At 43.9% G+C, this 27,429-nt stretch overlaps 1 protein-coding gene across 2 annotated transcripts in view; it reads left to right on the forward strand.

Moving 5' to 3' along the window:
- NECAB2 (N-terminal EF-hand calcium binding protein 2) overlaps positions 1-27,429 on the forward strand; it is a 79,936-nt gene that overhangs the window by 33,823 nt on the left and 18,684 nt on the right. For both annotated transcript variants that reach the window (XM_065661725.1, XM_065661726.1), the window contains 3 exons: positions 6,585-6,693; positions 21,977-22,002; positions 25,333-25,430. In XM_065661725.1, coding sequence (XP_065517797.1) covers positions 6,585-6,693; positions 21,977-22,002; positions 25,333-25,430 — 233 coding nt within the window. The remainder of the gene's footprint in view (positions 1-6,584; positions 6,694-21,976; positions 22,003-25,332; positions 25,431-27,429) is intronic.

Here is a 27,429-nt window from a genome sequence, read left to right on the forward strand (position 1 = left end):
AGCAGTTGCATTGAACCTGGCCAGGCTATTTGTACCATTGGGAAGTCTGATCCCAGCATTTAAAGAATTGGAAATTTCTTTTGAAGAAATTCCAAAATAGCTGTGATAAAACATCCAAAGTCAATACATTGGGTGAGTGCAGAAAAAACCCTAAGCCCCACATTTAAATATCACGTTACAGCGGGGTGGGGGGTGGTATTATCTGGGAAACTGAAAAAAAGAAAAGGTAGAGTCTACACAAAAGCCAGTGGAAGAAAATATGCTCTATCTCTCCTGTATGTCTCCCTGCCTACCGGCCTACATTTGATACCTAGCTAGAGCTGCTATTAAAAGTAATTTCAAAATTACTTCTAGTTTTAGGATGACAAAAGGCTTGATTTGATGATAAAAGCTGAGCAGCTTGGGAAATATTCTTACATGTTAGTGGACACTGCTGATGTACAGGCTATTTATGGTGGGAATGAGATGCAGGTTTCTGACTACAGTAGAAATCTCCACTTCTACCCAGGCCAAGTCCTACAGAGAAGATTGCCAGCCTTTCTCTACTTGCTGCATGCAATGTTGCTCATCACCCTAGACAAGAACCAAGCTTTTAAGTCATTCCTCAACGTCTTATGCTGACTGATATGGTCATTTTGAAATGAAAGTAACTTTATCCCCATTTTTAATAGAAATTAAAAGGTTCAATTTGCCACAGAAAGGAGACTCAGTCCTGCTATATACTGCACTTGAAGGATTTTGAATATGCATCAGTTCCAGCTGTACCACAAAGCTGCATCATCTGCTGCAGATCAGAAAGGAAAATTGGCTATATATTGTGTTCGATGAACTCTGAGCTTTGATATGGAGAGAAGTGCCTTCAAATTACTGGAGAAGAGCTGGTCTTTATTACCAGGTTGAATGACTGACTAGGGAGGGGTGTTGCCTGTCTTCTTAAGAGATGTTCTGTCATTTGCTATGTACAATTTACGTCTCTACAAGGCCTTGTGTGAGCATAGGCAGGAAAGATGTCTCAGGAAGATAAAAATCCCAAAGATTTGTCTAACAGATGCAAAAAGAAAATGGTGATGCTGAAAGTAGAGCTGCATGTGGCATTGTTCATTGGGCTGGGCATGCATAGCCTGTCCCAGAGAAAGGAGTGCTGTGGGTTAGGGTGGTGGGACCTGTGGTAGGGTGACTGGCAGAAGACAGGAGACACCAACTTGAAAGTGTATTAGTGGCAAGAAGATGAAGGAGGGGATCATGCCCCGTTCAAAGAAAAGCATTTATCAAGTGTTTTCCACTGAGTTGAGTAAGCAAAATCCCAGCTTCTGAAGTCCAGTCTAAGGCTTTGTTTGATTGGGAAACTGTGGCTTCTTCTGTGCCAGCCTTTGTATTCCTGTGCCAGCATCAACCAGTCAGGTCCCATCAGCAATCCCAGCTGGCATTAGGAAATGCACAGGAGTGTTTCAGAGATTATCAACTGATACATATATATACATAATGAAACATCAGTCTGACACTCAGGTTATCTATGCAGACTCCTTGGTGTGGTACCAACCCTTGCAAAAACATCTGGGCTGGGCATTAGTTAACTTGAAAGGTAATTTTGGAGACATTCAGTAAATTCCTTTTGCTAGGAAATTGCAGTAATTGTGGTAATTTCCTTTTAATTATGTGTGTTACATCTCATTAGCAAAGACGTTGTTGGGGGCTGTTTCAGCAGCAATGGCACAGTGTCCTTGCAAGGAACCACTGAAATGTGGGATGTGCTTCTCATGCAGAGCTCCTGTGGCTTTGCACCTTCAGCCAAGGCTGGAGGTGAATCACCAGCACTGGTTTCAACCCAATTCAGTTGCCCCTGAAATAACGCTGTAATACTGGAGTCAAAGGGGGTGGATAGTTTTCAGCTGGCTGCTATGTACCTCAGCAAGTTGCATAGGAGCTGCAGAAGACTTTGGGTGCTGCTGTGAACACATCCCTCTTTTGGCCAGTGGAAAGGTTCTTCATAAATTAGATCTGTTTACCTGGAGGTCATTTTTCCTAACAGCCCAGGCTGAAAACTCAAGCCTGTATCCAGCTTCATTTAAATGGATAACGCGGCTCCTGCTGACTTTTAATGGGGCTGGAGGAAGGGTCCAGGGTTGAAGCAAGTCCATGTTCTGATTGGCTTGTGTGTTTGCACACACACACACACAAGAAAGAAACAAAAAATACAGCTTTCATTTTTATTCACAGGCCACAATAAAAATCCAATTTACTTACCCATGGCTGTGGTGGTGCTTGCACATGAAGTGGGGCCTAAAGCACTTTAGAATTTAAAGAGTAAAAAAATAAGTAATGAAATACATTCATAATATATCTAGAAAATGTATGAGCAATCTCAGCCTGATGTAATTGAAAATGGATTTAGCAAACTCAGGCTCAGAACAGTGGCTTTATTTTGTAGATGCTATAAGCTGTTTGTGTTGCTGAATGAACTGCCAGAATCTCAGCCATCAGATTCCATATATTTTGGATTATTTATTATCTTATTTTGATTTTTTTCCCCTTGCTGCATTAGTAGGTGAGAATAGCCTGATTGTGTGAGTTAGAAGGAGTAAGGACTGCCCCTGGACTCCTCAGATTTTCATGATGGCAAGTGGAGGAATAATAAAATCCCAGTTGGTGCTTTCTGATGTTCTCTGTTACATCCTCTCTCCTCAGTTAATTTTAACTTTGATAATTCTGGCTGGTAATAATTTGCTTTGGTGTTTGCATGTGATAGAATTATTTTGAAAATCAAGAGTAACATGAAGATTACTGTCTCAGGAAAAAGTGGTGGCAGAATAGCTGTGGCCTGATTACCTCCTTTCTGAGCTGATCAGCACCAATTTAGGTGATTTCTAGTTGGTGGCATTTGCCCTCACTGCTAGCTTACATGTTGACTTCAACTACTGTGTTTAAAGGGGAGTGGGGGGAGTAGGTGCGAATAGGTTACCCGCCTTTAATATGGTCATCCAGGTGAAAAAGGTCACAAAGATTTCTCTAGGTCTTAAAACTGATGGAAGCTTCATTTTGTTTAGTGACATTTTGTGTGGTATCTCAATTTTTCTATTATCCTTCATATCAAAAGCAGCTACCTAAGGCTGAAGTGTCCCCAGATAAGCTCCAACAGGGCAGGGCATGGGTGAGGTTGAACCCTGCAGCTGAGGCTGCCACTCTGATACAACACCTGCCAGCTCATTTGGAGAACTTGTATATCTTGAGTCCAGGAGCCTTCAGCAAAAAGCAAGTTTCTGGAAGTTTAAGCCTTTCTTTGGCGAGTGCAGACACTTCTGCTTTAAGAAAAAGCTTCTTTGCTGTAACTATCCTGATAAGGCTGCTCCTGGAGCACAGCATCTCCATCAACTCTTATCACAGCACCCACCAGCAGGTAGGCCTGGTGTCAGTAATGTTGTGGTTAATCCTCCTTGCCCAGGATTTTCTACCACTTTAATTTTCTCTGCCAAGTCCCAGCCTGGTCTGCTTCCTCTTATCACCTAAGTTCCCTGCAGGCTTCCCTGCCCACTGGGCTCCAGCAGCCTGTGGCTTTCAGACTTTCACAATTACAGATATGCAGCTCAAGGATTATCTCCTCACTGTGGAAGGCTTTTGCTTTGTGTTTTTGCAGACCAGTATTCCAGCTCATATTAAGCAACAATCAGCTTAGAGCTGACCAGTACCTTATGGTGGTGTTTGTTGCGGGCTGAAAGTCTCAGGGCATTGTTTATGAGTAAAATTTCCACTTTTATCCAAATTCCTGCTAGGGACCAACTAATTCTGTGGGGTGTCCAAACCACAACAATGAAATAAAATTCACTGTCACATGCGCCTTCCTCTAGATCCTTCACTCATCCTGTGCTACTTTGGGCTGCTAAATGCCAATAAAAATTTGGCGCATGTTTGTTTTCAGTGATCCAGCCTGTTGTGGTGGTTAGTACCTGCCTCCCCCGTTATCACCTCGAAGACAGGAGTCAGAGCAGCATTTTGGCACAGGTTATAAACACCAGCATGTTTAAAAAATGCAGCCTGGCATGCATTAATCAAACAAAAAAACAACACAACACACAAAAAAAAAAAACAACAAAAACACACACACAAAAAAAAAAAACAAGAAAAAATAACACCAAGATACAAATTAAGTAGAGGAAAAAGTTGCATGCTTTGGGTTGGTTTGTTATTTTTTCCTTAAGCTTAGAAACACCTTTGTGCCTTTCAGAGGTGAGCAAATGGTAAATTCAGATTACTGTCCTGAAAAAAAGGAAATAATTCCATTTTATGGTTTCTGTTTCCCAGTAAGTTGATTTATGTGACTTTCCTGGGAATTTCATTCTGCCTGTGCTCTGTGTGGAAGGACAATTCTGAGATGAAAAAGCACTGATATAAGGTTTAGAGGAAAAGCATACTGTATGTAAAGAACTGTTTAGCCCTCATGGGATAGAAATGCCGTTATCCTTTTGATCTTGATGCTTGAAGACATATATTCATTGCCAGTCAGGATCAGAAGCCAAACCTTGATCTTGGCTAGGATACTGCATAAATAGGAGCACTGTGGGAGCAGCTTCTCATCCAGCTTTGCAAGATGCAGAGGTGGAGGTGGATGAGGCTCAGTCTTCTTATCTCCTTCAGCAAGAGTGTCTCCACTGGGTTAACCTCCAGGTGACACTGGTGGGACGCTTCAAGCAATAGGTATTTGTTAAAGTACAGATGTTTTTAGTTTAACCAGAAACAGAGAGCAAATCTGGGACCCGTCCTCTTAGCTGTGCTTTAGTATTCTGCACCCTGCCTGCTGCAAAGAGGTCACATTTTGAGGAAGGAACACAGAAAAACAATATAGGCAGCTGCGCACTCTCTGCAGCCATTGTGCTGCTCTGAAAATAATACCCCTTTCACCCAGTGTTGCTGTAGATGCTGTTCTCCTGCTGTGTTCCCTTCATAATTGCCAATTAAATAGCTATCTTAGACTAAATTTATCACTGGTCTAAATTTGTCTGTGTCAGGCAAGAGGAGCTCGGTTAGCATTTGCCAATTCAGGTATGTTTTAGAAGCAGCAGACTTAATTAGTTTGAGAAAGAAATATTGATATGTATGTGGTAAATTGGCTAATTTTGTCCTCTAGTGTAATTTCCTGAAAGAGAAGCAACAGGGTTTAGAACTGATCTGATTAAATAATAAATGATACATTCTCCTACTGTGAGGCAGGCAGCATTTAGTCTATGAATCTTCTGTGGAAAGATTCTAAATAATATGTGTGCTGGTTATTCCCCCAGGCACTGCTGTACACCAGAGCACAGTGTCAGCAGCTTGCACCAGAAAAACATAGAGGTAAATTTGGAGTTTCTTTTGTCTCCCTCTCATTGCTTTACTGCTGAACTTCACAGGAGATTTCTCCAGACTTTGTTACTTCCAGCTGTGGTTTTAAAGTCATGGTGTACCTGTCCACAGCCCTCAGAGAAAGGTTCCAGATTTAAGTTAAGTGCAAGCCTTTGTTGCCTTGTCATCAAAAGTTGCAAAGAAATGCTCCTTATATCTCCTTGTATATGGATTTGAGATTTTTCTTTCTTTCTTGGTCATTTAAGTAGGCTGTGGTAACCCCACTGATAAATTAAACTCGGGGGCTAATATGTAAAATAACATGCAGAGTCTATGTCCAGATTTTTAAATCCAGATGTTATTTTTCAATCTCTGAGTTGAAACTAGAGGCACTTTTGCCCAGCCACTGATGTTTGCAGGGCCTCTTTGTACAGCTGCAGGTGAAGCTGCTAAAGTACCTGTGCAATAGCCAGAGGCGGAATTAAAATAGATGTTTAAGGTTGAGTTTGGAGCTTGCTGCTGAAATTACCTCTCTAGGTGCTCAGAAGAACATTGCTGTACCTTTGTCTTGTAACTGCTTTGCCTGCTGGTAGGTTAGCCAAAAGGCACCCAGCAAGCTGTAGCCCGTATGGCCAGGCAGATGGATTTTGTGCGTCATCAGGTCCCTTTAGAAGTAAAGGCACAACATTAAGGTGACGCAGCGCTTGTATGTTTGAACAGTTGACAGCTTAAGCAAGCTGTGTTTTGTATGCTTAGTAGGTGCTGTTTTACGTTTCTGTCCAGAGGAGGGAGAGGTACTGTGGTGGAAAAGATGCAGCTGAATGGAGGTGGTAAAAGATACTGCTGGGTCTGATGTTAATTCCAGTCCTTGGTCTTTTCCTATCTATTACATGTCTCTTACATCCTACATAATTTGAACACAGAGTAGACAAAATGCCCCATAATTTCTTAAATGTAAGTCACTTTTAGGATGAAGCTTATAGGCTTTTCCCCTTTTGGCTTGAGTCATGCCTTGGTTAATAGCCCAGTTAATTGCTAACTGCCAGTGCATCCATGCCGAGGAGCAATGCATCTTCCTTGGCTCTTGTGCTGCCAGAGCTGTTTGGTCCCACCCTGTGGCCCATGAGCTCTGCACTGGTTGAGGGCCAGTCCTGCAGAAGCACTTGGAGATAATTTTGGTCTAAATCTTTATATCTGAACGTAACCCTTGATTTTCAGTCTTGCCCCTCACTTTGCCTGTTCCCTAACGGCGGCTCTGTTGCTGTTTGCAGATGATGGCAAGCTGTCCCTGGAGGAGTTTCAGGCCTTTTTTTCTGATGGGACACTCAATGAAGAAGAACTTGAGAAGCTCTTTCATACCATTGACTCAGACAACACCAAGTAAGTTCCCCCTGCTGACACCCTTGCATTTCACAGAGCCCTTGGATCACAGCAAGTAGCTGTGGCTGTGCTGTAGCAGTGCTGTTCTGGAGAGCTAAGCAAAGTGAAACTTGCTTTGCAGAACTTAGCAAGATTTCCATTTCTGCTTAGTTTGTGTCTCATTGTCACTGCCACTGTGACTTCTCTCGGTGGGTTTTTTTTCCAGGTCATTTTCTTTAGTGCAACCTGATTTGAAATGGTGCTTAGTTTTGCCTATGAGGACATTGAAATGGCTTTTCAGCTTTCCCACTTCATCTAAAAGCTTTTCTGTGCTACGAAAGGCAACAGTGTGGATCTCCATAAGCATAGTCCTATCCAGCTATTTTACACATGACAAACAGGAATGATTTGTGGTCTTGTTTCTTTGTGATGTCTCTGTCTCCTGCGCTTGGGCCATGCCTGCTTCATGTTCCATACAAAATACCCCCTGGAAAGCAGTGGTTACTCTAGCACAGAATAGAAACAGCCCCTTTCTCTTCAAGGTGAAGTTCAGCTGCACAGAGGCCAGCACAAGCCCTGCAGCCAGTGTTGTAGATGCTTTGCCTCTACTCTGGTCCCAGCAGCCTAATGTGGCTGTAGCTCTGCCTGCAAGCCTGGGCAAGGCAGCAAGGGGATACCATGAGCAGCACTGCACTGACTGCATCGCAGATTCAATAGCAGCAGGGAAAAGCGATGGCAGGGGAGGGCTTTAGGTGTGCTTTAGTTTGATGTTACATCAAAGTTGAAGCTAAATATGGCACCTGACTGCTCTCACTGAGAAGCAAGCTTTCACAGGCTGTGCCAAGCTATCAGATTAAGGTGACAGGCTCATTAACAGCTGATGTTTCTTTCCGCTCCACCTGCCTTTGCCATCTCTCCCTCATTGCCCCCTCTGACTGCCTTTGCTGGGGTCTGAGGTGCTAGTGAGCCTTCTGACAAGTGTCTGGCACTGATGGTGTTTGGGATCAGCACGAAGCCTCAGTGGAAGCCCCCCTGCTAGCAGGTAGTGGTGGCCCTGGGCACCAGTACAAAGAGCACAGGTGGGTTTTCTCTTTCCAAGACGACTCCATTTTCAAAAGCCTGAGTAGCTTAGGCTGTTAGGAAGTACAAACAAAAGGCCAGCATTGAGTCTTATTCCAGTGTGACTCTTAAAGCTCTGGAGAGATGAAATCTGTCCAAAAGCAGACGAAAAGAGAATCTAATTTCAAATTAGATGCCTTGCAGCAAGTGCTTTAAAAAAATAGTAGTCTGGTTAATTATGAAGCCTTCTGGCAGCAGGTACAGAGTCTTGCCAGTTTGAGTGGTGCATGCTTTGCCCTCATCCAAAAGATCCCCTGATCTGTGTGTGCTTCCCAAAGTTTACCCCAAGGTCAGAAATGTTAAAGACCAGCTTGGTGTATGTTATTCACTGCATCAAGGGAATTGTCATGATCTTGTTGCTAAAATTAGCTGGGAATGATCCATCCCTTCTGATGGTTCCTCTTCAATAGACATTAGACGCTGGCTTATGTCTTTTAGGTCTATTTATTGTGATGTTCCTGGGTGGGCTCTCTATAAACTCTGGGTCTTGGGTGCTCATGTGCCTCTGTTCTGAAATAATCTTTAGCATTGCCTGAGCTCATCAGTTTTCATCTTGCCTTTGAAAAGATGCAGTCAACTTGTAAACCAGGGTGGACAGGGATTAGTGGGTGTGGGTGTTTATTCTGGTCTCCTTGAAGTGGGAAATTGGATTGCAGTCCATTTTTACTCAGGTATCGTAGAGAATCTGCAGCTTTCTCCAAGCCTTAGTAGGGGATGTCTTTAAAACTGGACAGAGAGAAAAGGTGCCATTTCTAAATATCATACAACGGTGCTGCTGGCAAGGAAGGGTTTCTGTGCAGCTCCTGAGCATGGCAAGAGTTCCTACAACTCAGTAGCGTTTTTCTTTTGCCAAGCTGGCTTGATCCAATCGTCAATACCCATGAGGAATTGATAGTTGAACAGAGCAGTTTACCATTTGCTGTTCTGGGCTGAAAGGAAAAGTAATGAGTTCGTCACCCTTCCAACTTAAATCCTTGCATGAAATTGGCACTTGCTTGTTGATTTGGAAAACATTGACACCTACAGGAAATTTGTGAAGTTGAAGGAAGAAAATATTCCTCATTTTTTATCTGCAAGAACTCTTTCAGTCTCCAGAAAACCTATTTCAGAGCAGGGCTTCCTTCTGCAGAAGTGCCTTTCACTATGAAACAAATAGTTTGCTTGACTTCAGTCATGCAGCTCAAACAGTCCTTCAACTTGTGTGTGCTCTTCGCCTTCCCCTGTCTTTTGTTCTCTGCACAGTAAATCAGCAGGTCAGTGGGATTTGGGGCAGAAAGGATACTTCCTTCAGGCTCCACTGTGCCCAAGCACTAGCATTGCAATTTTGAGCATTGCTGCCACTGAGTAAGAGGAATGGAGCTTTCATTTTACAGGGGAACAAACGAACAATATTAACTTTATCTTCCAAAAAGGCTGTTTGAATGCCACTTATTTGCTATTTGATAGAAGTTTATTTCTTTTTAAGGCTGTTTTTTGATACTGTTTTATCTCTGTGTTTTTCTCATATTGTCAATCATGTTTGTTTGGTGTGCAAAGCAAAGTTTGCAATTGAAATTACGTTACAGCTAGAGTAGAACTTGAAGGAAATTACGTTCCTGCTGATTATTAGTAATTGCTGTTACCAGCCAAATTACAAAATGTTGATTCAATTTCCTGGAGTATTTTTAGGAGCACAGAACTGCTTTACTGGAGGAGATAAGATGAATGTCTGTACTGATTTGTTGACTTGCTTTAGTTGGGATGATACTGGAAAGGAGAAAAGTGGTGCAGGGGAGTGGGAAGATGAGGTTAGTTATGGATGCAGGAGTAGCTGAGCTAGTGGAGTGTGTGCTTCTGCCTTGGGCATCACAGTCACTCAGTGAAGTACCTTGTTGCCAGTAAGGTGCAGTTAGGAGGATGCTGAAATGAACTGAACTGAGATACCGCAAAAGAGCCCAGGGAATTAGTGAGGATCCCTCTTTTTTGTGACTGCCATGGAAATGTCTCAAGGATATTAATGTGTCATGGTGGACACAGGCTCCAAACACCCAGACTGGGGTTTATTACCCAGTATCCTCATAAGAGAACCTGCCATCTATGGTAGGGTACAAAGACTGTGCTTGCCGCGTACAAGACCCACCATCACTGGTTATTTCATCTGGCAGCAGGAACATGCAAAATGTGTCACTTATTTCACTTGTGGTTTTTTGGCAAAGTTATCCTCATAACCTGCTGTTGCTTAAAAAGGATGATCAAGTGGGATTTTTCTTTCTGTTGCTCACACTGGCTTCCTCCTTCCCAGCTGAAGCAGGAGGCAAAAGCAAGACTTTGCTATGCGGGTTTTTTTAAGTTGCTATTTCAGGAGGTTTCAGCAGTGCTTTATGGGGAGCTGCCTGAAGATTACTGGGGAGATAATGATATGTCACTATTAATATGAATGCTACTGGAATGCACAAATTATGTGTATGATACGTAAACACACATATTTAAATATGTATGCTTGGTTTGGTGGCAGAGCAGGGCTTTAGAAAACATTAGATTGGTGGTTGCCCACGAAATCCTCTTATATTTGCCAACTTTTCCTAACAGTATGTATCAAAAGTCATTGTAAATGGAAAGTCAAAAAAGTTGTAGGATCACAAATGACCAGATAAAACCCTTTAAAAATATTACTGTGATAGACTTGCTTTGTCTGACCTACAGTTACGATCTTCTTCCAGCTCCCTGAGCCAGCACTTAGACCCACTATGCAACCCACTGGAAGGAAGGAGCACTTCTCAGTCCTTGTGAAAGCAGGGGGAGGTTGGAGGGGGCTGTTGAACAAACAAATTAAGTCCTGGCACAGGATTTTAAGAATTCCTTTACTAACCTTTGTATTTTTCATAGCTGCAGAGGACAATCCTCCTCACTGGAGCAGGACTTCTCGAATGAGCTGTACAGTTCCATTCACAAGTTGCCAAGAACATGGCATTAGCATTCTGCTGCTCTGCCATTTGGTAACTCTTCTTTAGGCTTGTAGCTTTTCTTTTAATGGCTTTATTTCCCCCGTCTCTCTAAATGAGCTCTTCTCTCCAGTGGCAAACACTAGGAAAGGTTGGATTGTGCATGTAGAATAATTAACAGAAGCATTATCGCCTCTCAGAAGCCTGTCACAGCTTCCCCAGGCTATCATATTTGCTGGAAGATTGTGACAAATGGAGAGCTGAAGGCAATGGGGTTCTCCAGCCTGTACAGCATCCAGCAGCATGCCACCTCCTGCCCTTCATGGCAGTTACCTGTCATGGGGTGATAGTCTAGAAGGGCAGTGACGGGGGATAGCTGGGAAAATTGATCACAGTACCATTGCATGCTGAACAACATCCTTCTTGGAAACATGGAAACAACAGCCTCCCAACCCCATTGCTGCTCAGATACCACAGGGAGCTGTATTATAAAGCAGAGTGATTTGGGGTTGTTTTGGGGCACAGGGATGTAGTGGGGTACAGTCAGGGCAGCTACCAGCTGGAGGTTTGTGTGTTCAACCCCAGAGCGAGGGGAGGCACGGCTGCACAGAGCCACCCTGGATGCTGGTGATGATGCTGATGAGCTGCTCTGCCTGCACTAATTAGCCCTGCTGCAGAGCAAAGCATGTTAGCTGGAGAGCACCATTCTTTCCAGGAGGGGTGGATTTAGCTCCAAGCATTTTCAAGAGCCCTGCAAGTGCCTACGTGGACAGGGTGGGAGCTTCGGGCTGCCCCTGCTTTGTCAGGGAGATGGGGTGCACTTGGCCCTGCATGAGTGTTTAAATGGCTGCAATCCCAGGCAGAGCTGTTGTGGGGACAGCCTGCTGTCTGTGAAGTGGAGCTGGCTGAGATGGATCCAGCCACGGACTGACACAGTGGGACAGCTGCTCCCCGGGGCCCGGCTGCCAGCCCTGCTTCCTTAAGGATGATGGAAGCAGAGCAGATGAGGAAGGACAAGTCTAAATTTCACTGGCTGTTACTTGTGCAGTAGAAGCTGTGAAGACTATGTTAGGGCTAATGAGCAGGAGCAAGCTGTCTCCTGCAGTTGTGACTTGGTTACAGTGTGTGTTTTGAGCTGGAGGCAGGCGTGCAGAGCATGACTGCCAGTGCTGAGGCCTCTAAGGAGAGGGAGGGAGCACAGCAGCGTGTGCTCCTCCTGCCCTGCATCCCCAGTCCCCATCCTCACCTAACTCAGCTGGGAATAATCCCACAGCTCTTGTCTGATTTCTACCTGCTGCAGACATCATCAGGGCATTTACAGGGCCAGAAGCTCTCAAAATTAGGCTGATAGTTTGTAAGGATTAATTCTGTTTCTCTGTTACTCAGATAATAAAACTGGTTTATGTTTGACCCTGTGGTTGCGCATGTGGCTATGGAGCTTAACGCTCTACAATGGTGCGTATCATCCAAAGAGTGGGAGGAGATGCCAGCAATGTGCTGCTGGTGTAGTTGCGGGTCTGGACTGATGCTGTTCCTCACTAGAGGAGCCAAAGCAAGATGTCTTGGTAGAAGCCATACAGCTCTGTCTTGGTAGTACCCTGAGCAATGTGTCATTCTGGTGGGGTCAAAGACAAAGGCAAAGGAGAGAAAAATCTGTTCCTGACTATTAAGCAAGGAATAGCTTGCTAGGAAGCTAACGATCCACCTCATGCTTCAGCTGATAACCTGGGCAGAAATGGAACATCACAGCATCAGAAATGAACATGAGGTTCTTCATATCCTCCTGCCAGCATACAACCCTGCTCCACACCTGGACACCTTCAGCAGCTTTGATCATGTAGCAGCCTTCTGTCCTTCTGCTCCAGTACTTATTTTCCCCTGATGGAAGAGATCATTGTTACCACTTTATTTGGATAGCACAGTCCCTGCTGGCATACCCTCTGGGATGGCATTCCCACAACCTACATCAGGTCTGGTGTCCTTTGGTGTGAGTAGGCTCTACTTGATAGAGCCCACTGTGGACAGGAAAACAGCAGTGCCCAGCTGCCCATGCTTTTCTTCAGGTTTCTTTGCTCCAGTCGTCTCAAATTTGAACAGAAAGTGCTTTCATTTCTTGGGCAAGGACCAATGATGATTATGATTGAGTGGGTTTTTCCTGTTTTCTTTTGTCCCCCTCCCTAATCCTGGCTATTTGCATTGCAAACCTGATCCAGCCGAGTGCTGGGATCGCCTGGGAGCCTATGCCCACACTATGGAGATGGATGTGCCCATTGAAACCAACTTAGTTTTTGAATATTGAAATGTTCTCAATTAGCTCTCTGGGAAACAAACTATGGATGGTATAATCAGCTGAGATTTTGATTAACTGATTCAAGAGACAGTTCTTGTCTCTTCTGAAAGGGACAAAATGATTGCACAAAAATTATACGTCTGGCTCTAATTTCTGGCTCTCAAGAGTGTGGGCATTTGGTGGATTTTGTTCTTTCTGTTTATGTGGAAGCTGTTTTTTGAGTCGTAGTGTATTCTTCACTGTGCCAACATGTCACTTAAACTGTGCTGTGCTCTACTTTTCATTTAAGTGAAGAAATTCTTCGTGCCAAAGCTGGTGCTCAACAGCTGCGTTCTGACAGAGCTGCGAAACATCTTGGTCTCACTGAAGAAAAGCAGCTTTTAAAACAAAACACTCTTTGGAAAGGCCATTGGGCTGTGCATCAGGCAGCCCTGTCTGAATCCTGATTAGGCTTTAACATGCTTTAACAAAGCAGCTGGGAAAATACTACTGAACTGGCCAGACTGGGAAAACACTGGTGGGTTCAAAGGCTGAGCCGTGGACGGGAGCCCCCCCGGACAACTTTCTGTTTCTTTGGTTTTTAAATCATTTTATCAAGCACTCCATGGCAGGAGTGCTATGTTGTGATTTTTTAAATGAGCATCGTAGGTTGAAACCATTCTTTTCCTTCCTGGTTTGTTTTTATATGTATATATATGGGGGGGTGGGGTGTGTTATGTGTGTGTATATATATATATATGTATATATATGTGTGTGTATATATATATGTGTATATATATGTGTGTGTGTATATATATATGTATGTATGAATGTATGTATGTATGTATTTTTGTGGTTTAAGCCCCGTCGGCAGCTCAGCTATGCAGCCCGCTCTCTCACTCCCCTACCCCTTTCCTCCCCTCCACTCCCGGAGGGATGGGGAGGAGAATCGAAAGAAAGTTAACTCCCACGGGTTAAGATAAGAGCAGCCCAGTAACTCAGGTATAACACAAACCCACTACTGCTACCACCAATGATAATAACGGTAAGGGAAATACCAAGGGAAGAGAGTACAACCGCTCACCACCCACTGATCGATACCCAGCCTGACCCAAGCAGTGATCTCCCTCTTCTGGGTAACTGCCCCCAGTTTAGATACTGAGCACAACATGCTGCTGTGGTAAGGAATACCTCTTTGGTTGGATTGGGTCAGGTGTCCTGTCTCTGCTTCCTCCCAGCTTCCCCCTCCTCCCTGGCAGAGCATGAGGCTCACAAAGTCCTTGGTCAGACTAAACATTACTGAGCACCAACTAAAACCATCGGTGTTATCAGCGCTGTTCCCAGGCTGAAAGTCAATACCACAGCACTGCACCAGCTACTAAGAATGAGAAAAATGACTGCTACTGCTGAACCCAGGACAATGTATGTATGGATTTTCTTTTTTCCTGCTTACAGAATCCCTATTGGGCAAACCCAAAATATTACAGTAACCACCCCAGGAAGAGTGTTGACATTACAGAACAGCCAAAATGCATCACAAACTGTTGGTACTTAAAAATCTGTCTTGACGCTGATCAACTTGAACAAGCCTGAGAGCAAAACTGATGTGTTGTTAACTCAAATGCAACTGCTGTATTTACTGTTGGCGAAAAGCATAGGAGAGCTGGAAAGCTCAGTTTACAAGCAGGCTGTGGTGAAGGATGCAGGCTGAAGATACTGGCTCTGTGTGGGACCAGGATGCCAAAAGTAACTAGTCAATTATGTCACTGCAACACGATGAAAGTATCACCAAAAAATCATGCTGTGTTTCCAAGGCTGGTGGTAATACCCTGAGAGCAAAGAGGGGTTGCATGTGCTGTCTCTGTGCTGGTGTGTACAAGCCATCCTTCCAAGGATTATAGTCCCAGGTTTGCCTGGCACTGTCTGGGGATAAATTAAATGAAAGCTCATATAGCCTGGTGTATAGACACTCTGGGCCCAAATGTGTGTGTAATAATTGGCAACTTATTTAATAAATTTGGAGGTGCTATCCCTCCTAGCAGCTAAGTTCCCATAATTAAACATGCCTTTTCTTTGACATGAGCAGATTTTCAACATCAGCCATCCATCCCCCCAAAAAGAAGAGGGTTTAGATGCAATTCATTAGGGATTTGGCATGCACAGAGGCTTTGAAAATGTTTTGTAGTGTACTAAATGTCTGCTTTACTTAAGATGGTGACTGTGCTTAGAAACTAACTGTTGGATTGAGCTTAGTAAGTGTGTTGCATTGTTGTGTTTTCCAGGATATCAGTTGCACTGTAAACAGGTTTTTTATTGTGTTGTCATCTTGTTCAAAGTTTTTATGAGCTTTTTCAAGAGACATTTCCTTTGTGAGTGAATGGTTAGAGGTTCTGGCAGCCTGTGACAAAGCAGAGAGGCAAGACATTAATCATTTTTAATATAGTGTGAAATGGTTTTGGAAAGTACAGAGAGATGCAAGAGGAATGTCTTAATCACCCAAATGAAAATATAAGAAACAACTCTACCTATTTTTGCTCTTAGCGTGCAGATCCTGTGGTGTCCCCAGTCCATAGTGCCTCTGTGGAGTGGCCATGGGCAGCAAGGTGCCGGGCTCCTTGGAGGGCAGGCAATGAAAGCAGCAGTGGGGCATCTCTGCTTTGGGATTCTGTGCATTCCGTGGAGTTTGGGGATCTGGTTTCATGATCAGCACTTTGCAGAAAATAACACCTTTATGCTGCATTTTTTATGTTAATTTACTGAAGGGCAGAGCCTCACTGATGCTGATCCCAGCTCATCAGCAATACCCAGACCCCAGCTCCGGAGCTGTGTGACAAAGCAAGACAGTCTGGCACCAGCTGACAACCTGAAATGCCATATTGCAGCTGCTGATGAATGAACAAACAAATGTCTGGTACTCTGCAGGTGCCAATTTGTTGCCCCTGTCTTTTTTAAAGTGACATTTATGTTTCTTTTAACTAGCGAGAGCTTAGAGCATGTTTTCCAACATCATCCAGGCCATTTGTTTCATTTTTACCCATATTCAGACACTTCTCTTGGTGCCCTTGATGACTAGAGATAGGTGTTTTGTTCTATCAAATACTTCACTATGTAGAAAATGTTATTTTTGTTGTCTTGAAACTATTGATGAAAACATCTGGTCTGCATCAGGAATGGTTCGCAGGGACTTTCTGGGGATGTGGGAGGGCAAGTGGGGGTTTCATTGTGCTGTTTCTGACTTGTACCTGCAGTTGTAAGTAGGAAATCAGGTTGCAGAGGGGCTTGCACAGGGCAGGCTGACGTTATGTAGGAGCTGTTGCTTTATAAATGTCTGTGGCTGCAGAATGCGTCAGTATGCCAAAGAAGTGAGGAGCTGAACCAGCCTTGAAATGGAGTAACAGTCCTTTAAAATGAAACTAAGCAAATAATATGTAATGTAGTAATGGTCTTTATGGTAGATATTGATTCCCTGTAAGGAATTAGAAAATCTGAGAGCTGTGCTGCAGAAAGCCCGTTAAAAAGGAGGGTTGTTTAATCCTCCCCACTCCGACAAAGTGCCCATGCTGGTTTTATCAGCTGCAAAAACCAAAGCAGGAATACTGCTGTTAGCAGGTGTTACGGCCAAACCAAGCCCCAGCATGGGTATACGGCCTTGTGCTCATCTTGTCTTACACCCTGTGCACAGCCATGGGTTAGGGAATGGGGTACGTGGTCCATGGGGGCTGGCAAAGTCCCTTGTGGGGGCCCCTGAGAGAGCATGAGCTGTCATTGCAGAAGAGTTTTCCCTTTTCCAAACCCAGGAAAGTGCACACCGAAAGCCATTGCTCAGGGACTGTGATGAGTGTGAAACTGTAGCAGAGGTAAGGAGATCTGCCAGGAGTGGTGGGCATGGATCCTATAGGAAAAGACCAGCAGCTGAGATAGGGTAAAGGGAGGCTGGGATTCCTTTGGCTGCTATATCCATGCCTCAGCTTCAATGGTTTTGGACTTCAAAGGTGCTGTTTAGCAAGTTTAATAGCCTCTTTGCATCATTTTGGGGAGTTTTGTTCCTGCTATGAGAAACCAGAGCCCTGACTGCCAGCTTGCCATGGCTAGAGGTATCAAAGTTCAGACTGACATATGTTATGAACACTCGTCTATGTCATTTGAAGCTGCAGCTGGCTGGCCATGGACAGCCATGACATGCGGTTTATGCTGTTTCTTTGCATCTGGCACCTTAGGTTTTGAAAGTCTTTTATTTATATCATATGATAAGAATGGTTTTGTTTGCTTTTTGTTATTGTTTTGGCTTTTTATTTTAAAAGCAAGTGGGCAGGTGAAGAAGGTTCTTGGATAAGTCTCAGGAAGGATTTAGCAGGGCTTGGAAAGTTGCTTAATTCTTTAGCAAATACTGAATGCCAGCCAGAAGCAGAGTAACTTTCATTCTATTGTTCTTGCTCTGCCTGGAACAGTTTCCGTCACTCTGGGGTTTGTGTAAAAAGTTTTCTTTGAGTTAGAAATTAATTATCAAGAGTGACCATCTGTGACCCCTTAGTAGGCATCTGGATGTACATTTTCCACTTCTGAGGTGCTGAGATAACACAGCACTCTTTACTGCTGGGACTAAAAGGCGTATCATCAGATATAATAATACTTCCCAGCTGCACATGTTGTTTTTTAGTCTTTCCTAAAGGAAAATGAGTTTTGCAGGTGGCTAACGCTAGAGGATAATTTGTTTCCATGCTCATTTGAAGCCTTGTAGCAAACCCAAAGCTGTGAATAGAAGATGGAAATAAAAGGAGAACGTGATTTCAGAAAACCCTCCATTTTCTGTGCCGGTGAAGCAACTAAGCTGTGTGGTTTCTGGTGCGAAAGAGAATCTGCCCAAGTAAAAGGGTTGTTATCTTCTGTAGAAGCCGATCAGGTCTTGAGTGGCATTTGAACAGCACATCCAGGCAGCTATTTGCATGAGAAATATGCTGCGAAGATGAGAGTTCAATGTATTTGCAACTTCTGAATTCCCATTATGTTTCTGATTGTGCCGCAGGATCACTTTTCCCTTAGCTGAGCTGAACCTCAGAAGGGAATTTCACCCTCTGCTCTTTCCTGGGATAAAGTCTCAAAGATGGCAACATGTTTCAAGAAAGGCAGGTAGAGAAGTAAAAAACCTTGTAAGTGCCTTGAGCCCATGGAAAAGCTGCGGAAAGTCGGTACATGGACAACTCTGGTGAAAGCCCATTGGTTGGATAATCTACAATCAGGGATGCAGAGAGGCAAAGCTGTGACTTCCCAGGGATCCTCATTAGCCCAGGCACTCATTAAACTGTGTTTTAATGTTGGGTGGGGTTTTTGTGGGGAGGGGAAGGTTTCCTTCTCTGGAGAAGGCAGGAAGGCACAGCAGCTACTCTGGGCAACCTCTTCCTCTTGCTGGTCAAGCAGCAGTAATTACTCCCTGGGCTCTTAATTAAGCCCACTGCAGAGACGCTCACAGTGTGGTTGTTGCTCTTTAAACTGCCACGTCCAAGGGAGGAGTATCACACTTGGAGAACTTTTCTTTTTCTTTGAAATAGCTGGATGTGAACCAGCAGGGAAAGTTATTTCCCTATTGCCAGTATGGTTATCAGGTCATATTATCTCAGCGTATTTAAATGGTGGTGGGTGGTGAGCAATGAACAGTCCTTTTAGTGACCAAACTGACTTATGTCTTGGAGTTTGCTTTTTCAGAAGGTGCTCTAGGTTGAAAGCTGAGCTCTTGTGTTTGGTTCCTATTTCTGTCAGAGAAATTAGGTCCCATGTAGCAAATGGAGGATCTCCAAAGTATATCTTTGCCTTGGAAAGTAACTTCAAAAGGTGCACATCCCCAGCAAGATGGGAGATGCAAGGTTGTGGCTGCTCCACGTTATAGTTTCTGTGGTTAGAAAACAGGGAAAGAGCCCTGACACCAAAAAGACTTGTATTTTCTTAATTTTTTCTCCTTTGAGAGATCAGATAGATGTGGCTTTTACTATGCAGAAAAAAAATGTATAAGACAGAAGTCTTTATGATTTCTTCATTTAAACTTCCACTTGAACAGTATTATATTTTGCTTAGTTGGGTTATGCCTTCAGGAAGTTCTTTAATTAGTCACAGTATTAATGTAAGAAAGTGTAAAAGTTAATTCGCAGCCAAGTGTTTTGGTAGCTGAAAGATTTTTATTATTATTATGAAAAAAGAGGAACAACTTGTCATGATTTTTCTTTTATTATGTGTTTAAGTTTATTGTGACTTATGGAAACATTAAATAATTGCCAGCTGAAAAATAGATTGGTAACTGATACTCACGTAAATCTTTTCCTGTCAAAGGGCTTTTTGATATGCGTCTGCTGTGAAGGGCAGTCCTAGGATGAAGCGTTCAGGACTGTAAGGGTGTTTGTGGGGAGCTGCCACCTCCTATTTTACAAGGCTTGAAACCCAGATACTGAATACCTGCATCATAACATCTTACTGGCATCACCCATAGGGTGGTTCGTTCCATTAAGCTACCAGAGCGGCTTGTGGACTGTTTTGGAGCTGGGTTTTGCAACATCCCTTGCGTTATGTGTTCTCCTGTGCAGTGCCCATGTTGGGCAACAAAACCCCCTTGTAACACTGATGGGACCGTGGCTGCGTGTCAGCAATGCTTCCAGTTGGGCACACTCGCACGAGATGGGAACATCATAGGAAATGCCCTGAGTTGTGTTCAAGTACCCATTGATTTCTCCTTACAAATCTTCATCTGAATTTTATCATTTTTTTATTGTTGGTTTATGACTTGAATTAGGCTTAGTCATAATACAAGATAGCTTAAAATTAAAAGCAGCTTCTCAGCCGAATTAACATTCAAGCACAATTAGGTTGAATGATGTGATGGCGGGATGTGAGGAAATAGAAGTCCTTTTTTGGCAGCAGCGGATCAATTACTACAATGCAAAGCAATGCGGAAAACAAGAGTAGATTTTTTTTTCTCTCAGTAACATGCCCTATAACCCTGCAACCCATAACCACTTCACCAAGTGCTTATGAACACAAACTGGTTTCTGAACAATATTATTTAAGCACTTTGTGGGGAATGCTGTTGTAAAACTGACTCCTGTGTATGCGTCTGAGAGTATCAATTGACTTCCCAGGCTCTGGGCTGGAGAGAGCTTGGATGACAGACCAACCACGATCATCAGTCAGACATGGGGCTCTGCCAATGCTGGAAATGAATCTTCTGAATATTCTCTGCCTGTGAATTGCTGAGGCTCTGTGTTAGCAATCACATGCTTCCAAAGTGCTGCGGACTGTTCCGTCAGGAGTCATCTCTCGTGGGTAGTGTTTTGGATCTGCATATTCAGTGGAATTGGGAATGAGGGTGTGTGTAACATGCTTGTACAGCATGAGACAGGTTGGGTGGCATCTTTCTGGCAGCCAGCATCTGATGGGATCAAGATGTTTGTGTTTGCCTCCAGCGCCCAGCAGGTCCCCCAGCTCAGGAGAGGTTGTGAAAGGGTCCCCAGTGCCATCACGTGGGGTTCTGCTTCTAGGGAGAGCCCAGGTATGGGTGACACTGGATTTGGGTGATTTCCTCCTCAAATATCACCATGCACACTGTTTCTCTTGGCTGTAGTGCACCTGGCTACCATGCTTAGGGGATGAAATCCACCTAGTGAGAGACAGAGGGATCCCCAAGCTACAGAAACTTTCATCTTCTCAGGCAGAACCTAAATATAAAGAAAAAGGCTCTATATTGTCTCTCTGCTGCAGCAGAAGCTCACTTGAAAACACTGTTGGAGAGAGAAATGCAGCCTGTGCCCGTCCTGCTGCCACACAGCCTGGTAAAGCTACTCTGCTCACACAGAGTCTGAGCCTGCTGCAGAAGATGACAAAAGATTTCAGCAGAAATGAGGTCTTCCTGGGTACTTCAGCTTGCTGCAAAGGAACTTTATGCCTCTCTGCCATCAGTCCTGGTGATGGGGTTCAAGGGTGGCCATGGGTAGTGAAGAGCAAGCCCAAATTAACACTTTACCACCGTGCATCATCCCTTCAAAAGAATATCTCATCCCAGGAGGAGGGTCAGAAGCAAGTGAAAGTGTCAGGTCATGGGGATAAGGAGGAGCCCAGGACCTGTGGCCTGCGATCAGATCTGTTGGTCAGGGCACGTGCAAGCAGTTAGGAGAATTTTAGTGTCCAAGGTAGAGCTGTGGGAGGATGCGCTAATGAAAACAGTATTGAAAGCATCTCTTTCCCTAATCCACTTATGTTGACAGGGCAGTCAGAGCAGGGATGAGTTTAGTTAAAGAAATACCTTTCTAAACATAAATGGATTGACAAAACATAATTCTAGTAAGAGATTATTGCAGTGCTTGAACAGCACTAATAATTGTGTTGGAATCTGAAGCACAAAGAGATTAGCAGGTATCTTCATTTCCCAAGCAGGTTGTCTGTTGTTATATGAACATGTTCTATGTTGTTATATAAATGAAATGTTAACGTATTAAGAAGTAATTGTACCGTTTTGTTGGAGGGAGTCCTGGCTGGGAACTGCACACAGCCCAGAACCGACCCATCTAGAAAAGTAAATCTTGCAAGTTTTTACTCTGAGCAAATGGGAACAAAATACATTCTTGTGCTGCACTGGGTGCCTCACCAGGGTGTTGTTGGGTGTGGATATTTAGGAGGAACGGAGAAGAGCTGCTGTGGGGTGTGCTGGGTCCCCCATAGGCACAAATCCTCATTTCTCCCTAAGGAATTCCAGAATAATGTATGAACCTGTCTAACCTGTGCAGATGCTGAAGATGCAGAGGTGCATGCATGCCATGAGTGGCACCAAACATTGCCTGCTCCTTAGGCTGTCCCCACTGGTGCCTGAGGGGATGCTGAGGGGATGGGTAACTTTGCAGGTGGGTATCTGGGGTTAATCCTGCAGAAATCCTAACTTTAGCCTTCGTCTGTCCCTTAAAATTGCCTTTCTCTCTTTTTTTCCTGCTTCCTCCCCTGCTTTGTCCTTCCCCTCTTCCAGCAACGTGGACACCAAGGAGCTGTGCGGTGAGTGTGGTCCCTCTCTTGGGGCCAAAACAATCATTATGTTCTTTGTGTGCTTTCAAAGGATGCATGAAACCCATTACAAAGCTGATGATGCCATGGTGGCTGCGCAGATGGGGGGTCTCAGCGCTTCTACTGCTTTGCCCCTTATTCTGCAGAAACACTGGTAAAGCTTTTCTTCATTTTCTTGCAATACAAATGGGGTCAGAGCTGAACAGAGCACCTGGCTCCCGTTCAATAGCAAGATGGAATTTAATTTCTGGCAATGTCGTGGCTTCCAGCTTACTCTGAAGTTCAATAAACCAGTATTGGTCTGCAATACCCACTGTATGTTTCTCTTTAGGAAAAACTGTGTTTCCTGCAGGCTGCCTAAGGTGTACACCACCTCTGCTGCACCTCCCTTGTGTCCCAGAAATTAAAGGCTGAAAATAAAATCTCTGATAATGTTTTGTCCCACACCTTGACCAGAAAGGGAATATTTCCTGCTGGGTTTCAGAAGGGCTTTGCCTCCATGGGAGGTGACTTGTGCACAGAGCTCCTGCTGCTCACTCGGGTGCGTTTTTCCATGGATACTTGATATTGAGAAAAGTTTCCTGTGCTCCATCTTTCTGAGAAGAGATGGGGAGTCAGAGGTCTGTGGCCTTGCAGAAGGCTCACCCATTTCTTCTCCTCCCTTCCCATGCTGGGATGCAGAAGAATGTACAAAGCCACCTTGGCAGGTCTTCACCATTTACCTCCATCACTTTGACATTAATTCCAGCCTTCAGGGTCTGGCTGAGAGCAAGTTGCACAGCCAGAAAGACACTTGCTGGGGTGCTTGTGCCACCCCCAGGCAGTTATTCATTATTCCTGGTACTTTTAAGACTTCTCTGTTCATCTTCAGGTCTGCCTGCATCAAGACATTGCCTTGGGTTTCTCTCCTCCCAGTGTTTTCCCCCCTCCCTTGCCTTCCTTGCTGCAGCATCTCACAGGGTTTTGAGCATTCAAGACTGCAGCAAAGGCAGCACCTTTCAGCTGGTTATCCCCACTTGTTCTTTCTTTAGTATGTGAGAAATGAAGCCATTCATAAAATCCTTTTGATTTGCCGACGATACGATGGGCTTGATCCCATCACTGCTTTCTCATTGTGTTAAGTCTCCTTGCCAGCTGACCCAAGAAACCAAAACCCAGCAGCTTGTACCATCAGCTTTGCCAGGAAATACAGGGATAGTAAAGTTGTTGTTTGACCCCACTGTGTGTTCTCCATCAGTTTGATAAAATCAGACAATCACAGTTTTCACCCACCTTCCTGCCTCTCCTGGGGATGAAGTTCCCGGGAGAGGATGGAGATAAACCCATCACCTCCCACAGGAAGCCAGAGGAAGGACTGATCAGCATGAGATCCTGCCTAGATCTGTTATCTGCTGAATACTTGCCCTTGCCTGCAATTTATTTACTTGCTACTCTTACAGGTATTAGTTTTAAAATGAAACTCCATTTTGGCTAAATGAAAGCTGTGGTCTCTCTTGAAATAGGTTGTGTGTTGTAAGATGATGAAGGCATCTTAAAAGGGATTTCTTGGCCCTGCAGCTTAGATGAGAAACTTGATACGGTGTAATCCACATCAGGTAGCATCTTATCAAGTTTTGCAACAACCACCAGCACCTAGACTGACTTAAGCATGGTTGTGTAGCTCTCGGAGGAGCTCCCAGTCAGAGCTGGGAGCACTTAATACACCCAGGAATTGTGAGTACAGCTACTAAACTGTACCTGCCACCTTTCAGTTTAAATGGAACACAGACATTGCAGGCAATGGTACAAGCTGTCCAGCGAATTGAAGTGTACTTCAAAGATCCACATCATCCTGTTGCAGACAACCAGGGCAGTGGTTGCTTCTCCCACACCAGCCCTGGATGGCAGTGATGCTCATCTCTTTAGCATTGGTCCCATTGCTCTCTGCAGACTTGTAGGAGCAAGAACCATGTAGGACAGGAAGAGCTGATCTCAGGTGTTCGTATGGATAAATACGGCTAAAAGAGTAGAACTGAACACTTCGGTTAAGTCAACACTGCTCTCCTCCCAGGTTCTCCTTGGTCACTCTTGAGGGCTGTGCTTTGCCCACAGCAGCTCATTCTTTCTGAAAAGCTGCCTCCAGCTTTTTGTTTCAGCACTGACAGGAAGTCTTTACCTGCCCTTTATCTGCTCAGTTTTTCTTTCCCAAGTAAAGTAATAACACAAACACACTCCAGTGAGAATAAGTCGTTTGGCAGCAAACAGCTGCTGTCAATCATGCTGTTACATTCGGTTTCTGCCAAAATCTTCTTCCTCTTGGATATGTTCTCTGGCTGTAAATAGCTATAAGCACTTCTAATTAAGCCAAGAGAACCTAATTAGTGGGGTTGTTTCCTGGAGTTTATATCTTGTTACATTCCTCAGAGATGTCACCTCGGTGTGAAGCTTCATGTCTTAGCACTAAGAATAGTGCCAGTGGCTTTTAAGGAACAGCTTTTAGTCACCCACAAACTGGGTGACTTCACACGTGTGCTGCAAATTCACTGCAAACCTCGCTGCTGTGCTTCGCTTCTGTCTGTTTCCATTTTGAAGAATGAATTTCAGGAGTCCATAGCTCATGCACAAAACCACATCAAGGCTCATACACTCCACGGAGCCACTGACTGCATGTGGACACACTGATTTTGGCTGCATTTTACATCAGTGAAGAGACCCGAGCCACTGCACAGCAGCCTGGCACAGATCACCCTTCTCACAGGATGAGGATGGCAGGGGCAAAGTGTGGACTCCCTCTCCACGGACAGCATGTGCTTTTGGCCCCAGCTTGCAGCTCCGTTCTTTTCCTTTTGAAGCGTAGCTTGTTCTCAGAAGCCTGTGCAACCTGTGATTGTGAGCTGTGGTGCAAATGTGGTGGGAACGTAGGGAAAGATGTAAGGCTAGTCTCAGCTCTAAATCAGGGTGAACCTGGCAAGTATTTTGATGCTTAGAGTGATGAAAACCCTCAAGGGAATGGAAAAGGGATTTCTTTTGAGACTTCCTCCTCCATGTTGGCAGTAGGAGGGAGAGAGACAAGATACAGTCAAATGCAAAAGTGGGCATGGAAATAGAGCACCTGCTAAATTATTTTCAATTGGAGCTACTGTGCCTTACATCTCTTTTTACAATGGTCCCAAAATTCTCTGCAGGACAAGTTGTGACTTTGGCTCAGGATGCATACTATAAAAAATACACTTGAAACAGCTGTTTCAGATTTTTCTTTCCACCAATAAATAGTCCTTGATGTAGTCTTGAAGCACTAAGTTACACTAGCAGTTCCCATCATGTCCTTCTTGTTTTTTCCAGACTATTTTGCTGACCATATGGGAGACTACGAAGATGTCTTGGCCTCACTGGAGATGCTGAACCTCTCCATCCTGAAGGCAATGGACTACACCAAACGGGTGAGTCCTCCTTACTGTGCCTTGTGCTCTGCACACTCAGAGTGATGATGTGAATGCTACTTTAACAGAGCATATAAATCTGAAAGTCTTCATTCTATTCATCAGTGTTGTCTCCTCGTGCTGTTTCATTTGTGTGGGAAGTGGATCATCACAGCAGCATGACAACAGTGGATTTTTTTGTGTTAACAGAGGATGATTCTTGAAAATCTTGGCCAGATTGTGAACCAAGGTGCCAATCACATGTGCGTTAGAGACTTCGTGGCAGAGCACTGTATCTTCTCAGCACTTTTCCTAGGTCTGACAGGCAGTCTTGGCTGTGCCGTGGCTTGCACTCTGTGTTGCCTGAAGCATGAAGGTACTGCAGCTGTCTTCAGACAACATAGCCTGTGGGTCTCCTGAGTGGAATTTTGAATGTATGAGGTTTTGTTAGCATCATTAGGACTGCTTTTGGAAACTTCTTCTTGTAGAGCTGCAACGAAATCCAGCTTCCACGTTGGAAGGTGTCCTGAGCTCCAGAAATTCATGTGCACAGCTGTTGTGTTAGAAACTAGAGGTCTGCATGGGGGACTACTGGGGAATAATGGAAGCACTAAACCTGAGACATAATGACCTATTGTATATGTGCAGGGTACCCCCAGCTTCCTAAAAAATCCACCATGTACCTTAATGGTACTGTTAATAATGGACTGCTAGACAGTGGCACTGATTGGTAAGAATAGCAAAGTTTATTTATGAATACCTAGAAAAATCTAAGCTGATGTGCCAGATAAACATCCTGCTGAGAGATGCACCATTCATTTGGTGTCTTACCAGGAGGAGAGAAGCGTTTATAAAGCTCTTGTTCCTTTGAAACCATTTTCCTGTCCTTTTCATGCCACTTAGCAAAATAACTGAGCTGTATCAGTGACATTTATTACCTCAGGATAATAAGTCCTTCTCCCATTTTTACCTTCAACCATAATTGCATCATTCTTTTGTGCTGTGGTGGGAGAAAAGTAAGAGTTTTCTTCATTTGTGAGCAGTAATCTGAAGCCAAGGAAGAAGGTTTTGCTTTTTCCAAGCACCTGTAAGGACTTTCCAATTCAACTCCAGCCCACTGAGTAATCCAAATTGAAATCTCCCTTTCATTTATCTTTGAAGCTAATTTATCTTAGAAACTCAAATTACTCCACATTAAAGATGTGATAATGGTAAGAAGTGTAAGCGTTTAGAATGGGAAGCAGCAAATTTCTCTCCCCTGGTTTGCAAGTAAAGAGTCTGATTTTCTTGCTTGATCAAAATCTGTCCTTATTACCATTTGTGAGGAGGGCAGCATGAAAAGTGAAGCAACATATTTCACATGCTGATGTCTTGCCATAATAAACTAATGGCAAAAGTCTTTGGTCAAGCACTGACCTGTCTGAAGTGTTTGTGATTTTTTAATCAATATTATGAAAGGGTAAAAAAATCAGAACAACAGTAATAGTTCATTTTTTCTGAGTTGCTGAGTCTCTTAATGCTTCATTTATATTCATTATTAGCAAATTTTCTGGCAGTCAGATTTGCCAAATATGTATTTTTAATACACGTTAACATGATAATAGATATCCCTGTAATTCACTCCAGCTTGTTATTCATGATGTCTTCCACCATTGCCTTTTGAATGTGAGGTTAATGTATATGACTAATTTCTCCCAGTAATTTACAAGTGGAAGGCAGTTTATTCCCAGTTTATAAATTAGGCATCTGGGGGTGTGGCTATTACCTTGCATTAGAAATCTGAAGCAGGAGTGGGGTAGTTATTCATAATCCCTTCTTCCTCCTTGATTCAGCACCTGATCTTTCTTGGAACTCAAGGTCAGGTTGTACGGGACTTTGAGTAACCTGGTCTAGTGGAAGTTTGCCTTGTCTGTGGCAGGGGGTTGGAGCTAAATGAGCTTCAACGTCCCTTCCAACCACAACCATTCTGTGATTCTATGATTCTTCATCTCAAATGCAGACATTTCCCTTCTAGATGCCT

The sequence above is a fragment of the Lathamus discolor genome, chromosome Z (genome assembly GCF_037157495.1).
Source record: "Lathamus discolor isolate bLatDis1 chromosome Z, bLatDis1.hap1, whole genome shotgun sequence".
NCBI lineage: Eukaryota > Metazoa > Chordata > Aves > Psittaciformes > Psittacidae > Lathamus > Lathamus discolor.